The following is a 12,237-nucleotide window of genomic DNA, read 5'->3' as shown; positions in this document are numbered from 1 at the left end:
TTTATAAAGAGGCTGAACATCATATATATAGATGTACACGAAGAAATAAAATTATTGTTGGAGGTCTCCAAAGTAGAGATAATCCTACTCAGGGGTTTTACATGCTTAAACCTCGTTAGCACAACTCCTGCTGGTACATGTATATAGAAATTACTCTGTCTCTCTCTGTTCTGCTGTTTACATTTCTTTTAAGCATATCTTCTCCCCAATCATTCATGGGATTTTATGAAATTTTATAGTTATTGCTAAAGGTCACCAAAGGGAGATAATCCCACCTCCATTATATAACATCAAACAACATTTGTAGCAAGGGTTAATCTCTGAGTGAGCTTGCTCACAGTATTTATACTTAGTAATACATGTATAGGATTTCAATATGACTAAAGTTGTCTATTTGCAGCCTATAATGCTGAAGAAATAGGAGAGCTGGAAACAGTTAAAACAATTATGAGTTTACTGAACGATGAAAATACAACACAACCACATAAGTTACAGATTGTATTAACTTTAGTTCATGCTGTGGAAATGTCTGGTAAGTTACCAAAATCTGCATGGTATGATGTTTATGAACCTTTTCCTATCAGGGAAGTTTATGGAGATGTACTTGCCCAAATTGTAAATTTTGTTGCCCTTCAGAAAGTTCTGCACGTTTACAAAATATATATATGGTTGTCATTTATTAGCACATATAATTTATCTTTTACTTTTCTAAATGGTAATCTTACTTGTCCAGGTTGGTATGATATGACAACCTTTAACATCAGACCTTGAACAAGAAATTTATTTATTATAGCATCCATGTAAAAAGAAAATAAATAAATTGAAAAAAATGGCCTTTTTTTTTTTTTTTTTTTTTTTTTTTTTTTTTTTTTTTTTTTTTTTTTTTTCAGAAGAAAACAAGAAGCAAGTGTTGGGGGAATCAGGTGTTTTAGCCCTGATGAAGAGTTTGAATGATATAGAATCTGGTGATGATGAACTCTTTAAAGCAGTCAAGTATCTCTTACAGCTGTGTACCAGTAGGTATTCTATTTAAGGTTTATAGGTAGTCCTCTAGATGGAAATTTTGCTTACAGCCCTGTCCAATGACAACTTCAAAAGTATACTATCAAAATCCCTGTCAAAAAAACTTACCATGTAAATCTGTATAATAAAAAACTTTGGCAGACCTTTTTTTTCACTTGACTGCCAGACTTTGATGGAAATGACAAATCTGAATGCGTCTTTGATATGCAAATAAAACATGTATATGTATAGCAGTTGTGTAATTATTTAAATTTGATTAAATTTTAAACAGACAGCATTGACAAAATTTTCATCAAAACTTTAGCCAGAACTTCAATGACAAATTTTGATAGTGCAAACAATACCATGTGACAGTGACATAATCATAGTTTATTATATTATTATTATTATGTCTCCTGCAATCTTTTTGGTAGGAAGACATTTTTTGTTTGCTCTGTCCGTCTGTTAGTCTGACACACTTTGTAAGTGTAACTCCTCAGAAACTACTGCATCAAATTTCCTTAAACTTTGTAGGTAGTTAAGACATGATGCATACTATGTAGTTATGCATATTACCAGAAATTTATGATCCACTGGATTTTGTGGAAATTATACGCCTTTGAATTTTGGAAATGGGCAGGACATTTATACAAAACAGACTAAAATTTTATCATTATATTTCAAGGATTACCTCTGAATATTCATTCATTATAAACTGCATTCAATGCTTTTGGCTTGGTTCAAACTTTACAGATAAGATGATTTATGTTTTTTTTTTATTGAAGACAAGTATTACATTCAATTTTTATTCATATTAACGACTTAATGTTTAATGTGGTTAACCTTTCAGAAGAGAACCCTCCAGATGAACATAGAAATGAGACAAATGAAATGTTGGATATTTTAAAGAAAACTGAAGAAATGCACAGGTACGTGTACATCCATTTGGCAACAGGTTTTTAACATTAATCTATATGGCTATTATTACTTTGTGATACCCTTATACCGGTCCTTACCAGGAAGTGGTTTTAATGCAGTAGATGATTCCCCCCCCCCCCATTTTTGTTATTTTCATTTTTTGTGTGAAAATTTTGTGCTTAACAATGCTCATTAGATACTCTTCTTTGAAGAATATTCAGAAACATGTGAAAGGATAGGGCCAATAAAGTTTAAGAAATATGGTGAAGTTTGTTTTGATTAAATATATCAGTGTTTGACTTCACATGAATTCCTAAGTTAAAAATAGTCATAAGTTACAACATAACAATAATATTCACCATAATGAATATATAAATTACAATTAATTTTAATCTGATGAATTTTTGTAAAATGGAGCACAGAAACCTGCCTATAACAGACATCTTCATTTCTGTGTCATGACATTTCGAAGTTGTGTGAATGTCTGGATCCTTTTTATCCATTAGGAGTTAGTTTCATCCATCATGTAAACTGAGGAGTGAGACAGCGTGAGAATGAACAAAAAACTGAGAAAGTATTGAAAACAATGTTTTGTGAAGTCATTGTCCGATTTTACACCAGGCCTGTCAGACATCTACTTCCTGTTTAACGAAATTCGACCATTTCTTTCTTTGACACATTTTTTTTTTTAATACAGATTAACTGCTCGCTACTTTTATTGAAGTAAAATAACAAATCCCCTTCATAACCTTAGATTATTTTATTCAAATTGTTTTGGATGGAGCCTTAGATCAATACTGAAGTAATAGAGACAACAGAGGTGTTGAAAATACTATCAGACTAAATACACTATGTTTTTCAATTACTGAGATATCATTTCCATTAAATGCTTGAGCAAACATAATCACCCTGATATTACACACATTTCAGAACAGCAGGCTCTGTAACCTTTAAATTACTATTATTGATAAAAGTTAATATTTAATTTTGCTATTTAAGTAGTACTCCAGCTAAGGATCATGCAAAATGTGATTCATGGGTAAAAAGCCTACATATTTTTATTTTTGATATTTTGTTTGAAATGTCATAGTAAACAGAAATAAACATGTGGTTTTTCATGTAACCTGTGCTCTTAGGAGATAAAAATTATATAGAATGCACTGTAGGTTTCAAAATTAAGAGAGATAACTCTGTAAATGGCGCTCAAATATAATAGAATCTACTGTATGTTCAATATCGATTATCACCTAAGAGCAGGCAGATTTGAATGAATAATTACACATTTCATAGTATAGACCCATAAAACAACTTAATTACAAAAATAAAAATATGTAGCCTTTTTTGGGGTGTATCACATTTTTCAGATTTTGCATGATACTTACAAAGACAGCTACTTAAGTAGAAATTATTTCCACTAAATAAAATTTGCTTTTGGAATTCTATATGTATACAGACATGATTTTTTTCTGCTTTTTAGTGGAATTCTGCTATTACAAATCCGGATTTTACCGTTACAATTTTTTTTTTTAATTGTATATTTACTTCTGATTTTGCCAATTTCCACTCTGTTTGTTGACCTCGTAAAATTATCTCTGTGTATAGTAAGTTTGGTTCAGAAACAACCCAAAAAACTTGGAAAGTCAGTACTAGCTTAATTTAACTTGTGGAAAAATTTCTTAAACTCTATCTCTGTTAAGTATGGTTTGCATTCAAACTATAAGAATATGTTATTTATGTGTTTTCAGGAGCAATGGATTTGTCCTACTGAATAAGATCAACCAGTTGTCTGATAGACTGAAGCAGTTTGAAGAAGACAGTGCCAGAATATGGTCACCTTTATCATTCATGTCAGAGTGTATGACATTTGAACCTAGGAGTCACTCTGACTGCCCCAACCATCATAGTTATCCGGTATGTAGGGAGTCCTTCATACCATCTTCAACCCCAATGAAAGAAAGGAGTTTTGAAATGATGAATTATGTTCCAAGAAGTCTGCTAACCCCCAATAATAATTCTCATCCAGTTCAGCAGATAAAAAGTGGAACTCCGTCAAAATTTTCCACAATGAATAACAAATATCTTCCTAAAACTTCTCAAGGTTTTAATGAAAAAGAATTGTTACGAAAACCGTCATGTCTTAATGATTTATACTCAGGACCAGTAGATATATACCAAGACAGAAATCTCAACTCTGGTGGAAGGCTCATGGGTTTGAATTATCAAAATCCAGCGTGTACAGCCTTATGTAACCAAAATGCTTATATCAAAGAAGCATATTTAAATGATGTTGAATTGAATCAAATAAACCCTACAATTTCTATAGGTGGTCATTTGGAGCCTTCTGATTTCAACAAATACTTGGTATATGATTGTAAAAACCAACATTTTAGAACATCTTGTCCTGTTGATGAAAAAGTAGGTGTTTGCAGAAGATTTGAAATGAATGAGAACTGCGAAGTTTATCAATCTAGGCAATGTGATAAGGGAAGAAGTTTTATTGAGGAAGACAAAAACTCAATTGGGGATAGTAATTCAAAAGAGGTGTTTGATTATGACCACCAACATCATGCCGTGCCCCAACCAGTGCATGCAGTAAAGGACTCTAAAAATGATGTGCAACATGTACCTCAGTCTTGTTTTAGTTGGGTTGATGAAAATGGCAGTAATTACCATATAGATAAGTTCAAGGAACATGATTATATGTGTAGTAACTTGGGAAAAAGTGCTCTTGAATGCAAAGAAGATTGCCCCGCTGATAAACATTGTTCAAGACCTTTGAATAATTCTAAGACTTATATTGCTGAAGTATTAACAAACCTTCATGAATCAAAGACAGAATGTGTTGACAAAGAACCTAAATGTCTGGTTGATTGGAATAACAATGTTGAGGTGCCTACTGATTGTAGGGAGACTTTGGCTGCTTGTAGGGAGAATATGGATAACTGTAGAGAGAATATGAATGGTAATAAGCAGAATGTGGATGATTCATATGACTCTCTTTTTCTGTGTGGTGAAATTGAAAATTGTAAACCTCAGTTAAAAACAAAAAAGTATGAAATTAAACTTATTCCTGTTGGTGGTGAAGATCAATATCCTGCTACAGAGTCTACGCAGAATATTGAGACTACCAAGAAAAATAAGAAACAGTCAACAGAGGAAACCAAAGAGAAGCAATTATGTAATAAGTCTAAGAGAGATATGATGACTTATAATGGAAATACAAGACATGTAGAAAGCAAGACAAAATATTCGAATGGAAAAAATGTTCTTTCTAATGAAAATGATCCAAAAAATTCTGATTCAGACTTATGCAATGAAGTTGAAAAAGCATTTTCAGGGAAAATACAAAATGATTTGACATCTGATAAGTTAGATCTTGTTGGTAAATCTGTATCTCCTTGCAGAATTCTAGATAAAAGAAAAAAAGAAAACCAGATAGCTCCTTGCAAACCTCAAGGAGGAGATGGATGCACTAATTCAGGTAAATTCAAAAGACCTGTAGGAGTGCCACTGCGTTATTCTGCAAGAAGATCTTCAGTGAGACGTGCAGAGCCATACTGGAAGCAGCATTGTTTTACAATATATAACTCTGATTTTGATGATACGAGTTCCTGTGACGAGGGATCAGTGTTTGACCAGGCTCTAATGCTAAATGCCAAGAACAGACTGTCAGACTTTGTTCCTCTTACTCCAGTAAAAAGATACAGAAATTATAGTATGTTGTACGATATGTTTTAGGGACTGTTTTCTTGTCTACCATCATCAACCATATTATAATTTCAGTTTTGATCAACAAAAACAATAAAAGTTTCATATGCTGCCCAGGATATCTTTTTATGCATGTATATTGAAACCAGTAAGAAATGTTGAAATCATACATCTTTTTGTACAAAAAATTACAACCTAAGATCTGTCTTTCATAAATGTACAGGACAATGTTGTTTTAAAGAAATACTCCATTTTTCTGTTCGGAACCTCCATTAACTACATTTTAATTTTGCAAGTTTCTTAACCTGTAACTAAATTGTCTTCAGATTTAAATTGTTTTGTGATTCAGATTGAATTTAAGAAATGTTTCTTAATAAATTTTCTGAACTTAATGTATAATTTATGTACTATTAAATTCCATATAAGCAAATTTTGGAAAGGGCAGATAATTTCTACTAGCAAAAAATTGAGTTTTAACTGGATTGACATTTAGTTAGTATTTCCCCTTTAATATGATCACTTTTGTGAAAAGCCATTCATGCTCAATTTTATTGTATGTACTGTTTTGTTTGTTTTGTTAGATTATTGTTCTATTTAATGTTTTTTATTAAAATTTTCACAGGTGAAAAAAGTGAGTACAGTGTGAAGCCATGTAGTAGTGTATCTTCAGTCTGTTTCTCTCCAGGATCTGATGTCACCCATACTGACAGCTTGTCTTCTGAAACTCCTCCCAAGAGAAAATGTGCTGGTAAAATTCTGTTGTTCTCTCGTGGCTAAATATCAATTAATTTTTCGAATCTCTGATTTTGCTCTTTTTTTACATACGCTATTCACAAGAAGATGGTGATGTTAAGTACTATAAATAGGATTGGACATCAAAGGCTGTCCTATAGCCTGGAACAAGTAAAATTAACATTTAGAAAAGTTAAATTATACTTGCCGAAAGGACAACCAAATTTTGTGTATTTTTAAACTTTCATTAACTAAGGACAGACTATTTTTTTAATTGGGTAAGTTGAATTTTCAACTTGCTTGATAGGGCAAGGTTCACAAAATATTGATATAATGCTAAGTGAAGAGAAGCAAACAAAATTTTCAGATCATTCAGCAGGCGTTTGGGAATTTTATGGCACATTATATGCAGTGAACTAAAAAAATAATGTTACATTGATTCTGTGATAAAACAAAATATTTCTCCACTTGAGATGGTAAATTTAAGATTTTCAACATGCCAGCTTTATCAAGCAAGTGAAAATTATAGTTTTACCATAGAAAGTGGAGAACTAATTTAAATGAAGAATATGCTGAAATAGAAATGGTTTCTTCCGTGAAATCTATAGACACCTTGGAAAATGTAAAATGGTGAGAAAAGTCACAGAAATTACATAGTTAATAGTTAATATTGTTAATACTCATGTGCATTTTGAATCACCGTATTAGAGTGGAAGAAAAAAATAATTAACTCTTAGTTTTTATAAACAACAGTTTGAGAACCTACAAATTTACTTTTGAATTATCTTAAACTGCAGTCCTGGTATCATTTTTTGGATCTTAACTTAGAAGATTGTGATGCATGGATACACCAATGGATCGTTACCCAACAGCCGCCTTCTGTCATCTGTTTATTTTATTACCAGGTTGCAACGGCACCAATCTAAATAGTCGTACATACAACATAGTCTTGGAGAGTGACGCTTTTACCTGTCAGCATCACAGAACCATCAGAGAACTAGAGAGACAGTTTATAAAGAGCTTACCAACTACAGTATCAACAAAGAAACCACTTCTACAACCTGTGCCAGCAAGTGGGAACAGTGCAGGGACTGATGTTTACGATTTCACCAGTGAATCGGATAATGGAGAGGTAAAATGGAATCTGTCTTTTCCAATAGGATTCTGAAAGTATGGACTAGTAAAATTTTTTTTTATCATTATTTTAAACTTCATTCTTGTGTTTATTTGAGATGCTGTATTTGATTTGTAAATAATTTCTTAGGTTCATTTAGAGAAAAAAACCTTTGAACCAGAAATACATGCAAGTCAAGTTCTAGCAACAAATTAATGGTGCTTGATTCCTACAAAGAAGGAGGTTAACACTTTAGTTATGCCACCGATCCGGAAGAAAGGTTTTACCCTTGTCAGTGTATCTGTGTTTTCATCCCTAACAATTCTTTCTGTCACAGTTTTGTCAGCAAGTACTCATCACATCGACTTGAAATTTTGATACAGTTCATCCTGTTGGTATGCCATATGTTGGGTTCTATTTTTGGAAAAATTGTTCAACTTCCTGATTACCAAGGATGCTTTTATTTCCTTATATCCTGATTAATAGCAGGGTTATTACTAGTGAGTCGTTGCTCACAGATTTCTTGTTTTTCTGCAGATAACTCCACCAAATAGAAGTGAGAGTCTTACCTTGACTAGAATCCTCCAGTCAAATGGAACCAAGGAACGGAGAAAGAGAGTACCATTTACAGAGGTAGAGAAACAGAATCTATTGTTTGGTGTAGAAAAATTTGGGAAAAGTTGGAGCCTGATTCTGGCCAACCTGAAATTCCATGAGACAAGGACAGCAGTTGATCTTAAAGATAAATACAGAGGAATTCAGGTGTATTGCTGTTTATTTTCACTTTAATGGAACCCATTCAATAGAATTTGATGAAACTTTCAAAGGTTCTTTATTACCTGATGTCATTGTGAACCTCCTGTTTTCTTTTTCCATCTGAATGATTTTTTGGGTTTTCTGATGCAAAATACGGACTTAGTTATTTGTTGACCAAGTAGGGACCCTCTTCTAATCTGCAACTTCTCTGAAAATGTGTAATAGAATTTGATGAAACTTTCACAAATTCTTTGGTACATTTTGCCATTGTGCACCTCCCATCAGAGTGCCTTAAGTCACTTATTTACATTAAAACCTATGACCAATGTGGTACTATCAATGTACATTGATTGTGGTTTAACATCCTATGGCAGTCCTGGTGTATTGTTATCAGAATTTTCTTTTTTGTGTTATTACAAAATTTATTGTAGTGAAAAAAAAAAACATTTAAGCATCATTATTTTATTGTTCTATATATACTTGTTTATCATAGTGTTAACTCTAAACACTTCCAATGTTTAAGAGTAATCAAGGGAACCAAGGTTATAGCGGTAATCAAAAGAATGTAATCCAGGGACAAAGACCAGACATGGAAAACAGACATACACAACAAAGAACATAAAGTAACTAAAATCATACATACAAAGTAACAAAAGTAAATAAGCAACTCGGACTCCACTAAAAACTGGGAGCATGGACCAGATGCACTGGTAGGGTATAAAGATAGAAGTTTGGGACCCATTCCCATTAATTTTCAGGGTCACTTGAAAAGACAAACCATATAGGTGTACTACATCTTGAGATTTGAATCTTAGGCTGGGCAACAGTAACTTCCCTGATGACTTTTCTCATATTTTGTCGATACACTAAGGGGACATGGCTTGTCATTTGTATCAATGGTCCCCTTGGCTCACTAATATCTTTGTAAACTACCACAGTACTGTCAACATTAATTTTATTTTTGCCTCTCTCCACATGTGGAGATGTTTTGAGCGGAGTTTTAGTGTCACCATCCAACACCCTGGAGTTGCTATTTCAAAATTTGTCTGTAGTTTACTTCTTTAATATGTCTACATAGAAAAATCACACATTAATATCATTTCAGTTATTTGCAGAAAAAAAGTTGTTGATAAGTATTGAAATGAAGTAGTTTTTTTTTACATTTTTTACTTTAGTGGAGACATGATGGAGTCACAATGGGAAAAAAAATAATGACTCCACTGTAAAGGGTGGAGAAATTAAAATTTAGTTTCATGATAGTGTACTTATGTTTCCAATGAGTATTTAACCACTCATAAATGCAGATGACTTTCGAAATGGCTAGCTTTGGAGGTACAATGTATTAATGAAGACAAATCTCATTTTAATGACCCTTTGGAACTTTATCAGCTACCATATCCCCTGTAAACAAAGTAGAGGTATGTAGTGTTATAGAAATCAGCCAGTCTTTTTGCCAATCCATCCCCATTTTTAGCTCGCCTGGCCATAGGCCATGTGATCTATTGGCATCACTTGGCATCCGTCGTCGTTGTCAGTATTAATTTTTCAAAACTCTTCTCTGAAGAAAATACAAGTTCGTTTTTACAGTTTTCAACCAATATCTTGAAAACTATGATAGATAGAAAGAAACTTTCAATTGCTGAAATGATACTTACGATGTATAAGACCTACAAAAGTGTGGGGAAATCAAAGTTGTTGTATGACTTCTTGTTAGAGTAATTGCCCTTGAAAGGCCAAAAATGATGTTTTTAGCTGTTTTCAGCAGATATCTTGAAAACTCTGATATAGATAAAAAAAAAAACTTTCAGTTGATGAAATGATCCTTATGACAAGTCCTACAGAAGTCTTCTTTGAGTCAAAATTGTCAGACAACTCTTTGTTAGAGTTATTGCCCTTGAAAGGCCAAAAATGATGTTTTTAGTCAATATCTTGAAAACTATAATAGATAAAAAGAAACTTTTGATTGATGAAATGATCCTTATGATAAATCCTACCAAAGTTTTCTTTGAGTCAAAATTGTCATATAACTCCTTGTTAGGGTTATTGCCCTTGAAAGGCAAAAATTTAAGCAGATGAGTGATTCATGCTCCTGGGAGTCTCTTGTTTGTTATCGCATCTCTTCCCAAACCACACAAGGAATTAAAAGAAACTTAGGTTGGAATCCATAAGGAGATAACCAACTCAAGGGTTTTACATGTTAAAACCTTGTCAGCACAACTAGTCTCGTAAAATTTTATGGGAAGAGTTGGCATCATATGTAAATATGCATGAATATAAGAGGACTCTAAAGGGAGATAATCCAACTTAAATGTTTCAGATATTAAAAATCTAAGTCAGTGCAACACCTCCTAAATCCCTTTGTTAGGAAATGTGGGTATATGCATGAGGAAATAGAAATACTGCCAGCACCTCCTTTACCCCGTAAGTGTTTTCAATGAAATTGTTAGGAATGTAGATATGCATGAGGGAATGGAAATACTGCCAGTGGACTCCTAAGAGAGATAATTGATCTGAAGACTTTACACTTGAGCTTGCTTACAATATTACTAGCTTGTTGTTTGTATTTATCTAACTATATTATTTTACATTTCAGAAATTATCCAAAGTGACCCACATCACAAGAAAGGTATCAAGAGGAAAACCTTTTTCAATGTGTGAGGATCGTAGACTTCTACGAGGTGTCAAACAGCATGGATATAATTGGAAAATGATTTTGAAAATGTTCACCTTCTCTAGAGAGAGATCTAGAGAAGATCTTAGGAATAGATGGAGAACTTTACATAAAAAGACAGAATAATGGGGACATAATTCTGCCATTTATATAAAATCAAACTGGAAACCAAAACAGGAACATCTCTGCAAGGCAATTCCAATTTGTTCTATGATCCCCTTGACTCTCATGAGTGTGCTTCATTAACCATTTTTCAGCCATTTGAATGAGATGAGACAATTCGACTACTTGTTTTTTTTCTGGCTATGTTGAAACAGCTGAAGCGAAATAAAAAAAATTAAAGTAGAGTAGGAGCAATACACATGAAAAGTGCAACATATGTTAAGAACCAGTGTGTTTTTGATCATTATAAAATACATGAAATTATATGCTTTTGAAAATTATATGAAAACAAACTCTTTATATATGGAGTCTAATTGAATATAATTACCACATTGTTTTTGTTTCCTTGTTCACAAATAAATTAGTCAATCAGAAACACATGTTTTTCATGGTGGTCCTAAATATATGAGAAACATGTTGCCATTTTTCCTGTGTAAGACATCTGTCCAAATAAAGCTAACATTTTTATCGAATTCATAATTGGGACATTTTATTATAAACCAGAATTCCATTTTTTTATTTATTTTTTTTCCATTCTGGATTTTACCATTACAACAATTTATTCTATAATTCAACACTTCTAATTGTGCATTTTTCCTTCTCTTTTTTGTCACAGGAGTAAAATCTGTAAAAAAAAAGGAATTACTAGACGCTGTTTTCAGTTTGGAGAAAGACATTATTGGTGCATTTAATGTAATGATATATATAATGTTGTTTTATTTGTTATATATCTTTGTTGCATTAGACCTTCAGGCCAGCAAAACTTTTTGTGATATTAAGATTACTTATTTACACATGTTATCAGTTGTTACTTTGATTTGGTTATTAAATGATATATTAAAACAGTTCACTATTGTTTTTATATATCCATCTTGTGGCTTGATATTTTTTGTTGTTCATTTATCAGACATTATTACAACATACTGCTGGATTTATTTAGATAACATGCTCATAAAAAAGACAGGAAGCTGCTTTTTCTATTGTTAGACAGTTTTATAAAGTCAGTTTAATTTTACATACCAAATATATGTTACATGTTTAAATATATTAATACAATTTCAATCATCCATAGATATCTACTGTATTGGTCACAGTATTATGATAATTAAATATAGTACAGTACACACTTTTTTGCATAATTTGTTGAACTTTCATCTGTGGCAATATCACAGCT

At 32.4% G+C, this 12,237-nt stretch overlaps 1 protein-coding gene across 4 annotated transcripts in view; it reads left to right on the top strand.

Moving 5' to 3' along the window:
- LOC148599229 (uncharacterized) overlaps positions 1-11,906 on the top strand; it is a 31,608-nt gene extending 19,702 nt beyond the window's left edge. For 3 of the 4 annotated variants that reach the window (XM_088557509.1, XM_088557510.1, XM_088557512.1), the window contains 8 exons: positions 401-532; positions 891-1,016; positions 1,853-1,931; positions 3,666-5,635; positions 6,251-6,376; positions 7,266-7,492; positions 8,012-8,236; positions 10,824-11,906. In XM_088557509.1, coding sequence (XP_088413635.1) covers positions 401-532; positions 891-1,016; positions 1,853-1,931; positions 3,666-5,635; positions 6,251-6,376; positions 7,266-7,492; positions 8,012-8,236; positions 10,824-11,027 — 3,089 coding nt within the window. In that variant the 3' untranslated portion in view covers positions 11,028-11,906. The remainder of the gene's footprint in view (positions 1-400; positions 533-890; positions 1,017-1,852; positions 1,932-3,665; positions 5,636-6,250; positions 6,377-7,265; positions 7,493-8,011; positions 8,237-10,823) is intronic. The other variant, XM_088557511.1, reaches the window with a different exon arrangement.
- The last annotated feature ends 331 nt before the right edge of the window (positions 11,907-12,237 follow it).

This window comes from Perna viridis, chromosome 13 (assembly GCF_037379345.1).
Source record: "Perna viridis isolate PV_CMFRI_1.1 ecotype Kerala chromosome 13, ASM3737934v1, whole genome shotgun sequence".
In the NCBI taxonomy this organism is placed as follows: domain Eukaryota; kingdom Metazoa; phylum Mollusca; class Bivalvia; order Mytilida; family Mytilidae; genus Perna; species Perna viridis.
The sequence above is the reverse complement of the archived record's forward strand: the minus strand, read 5'-3'. Positions and strand labels throughout refer to the sequence as shown.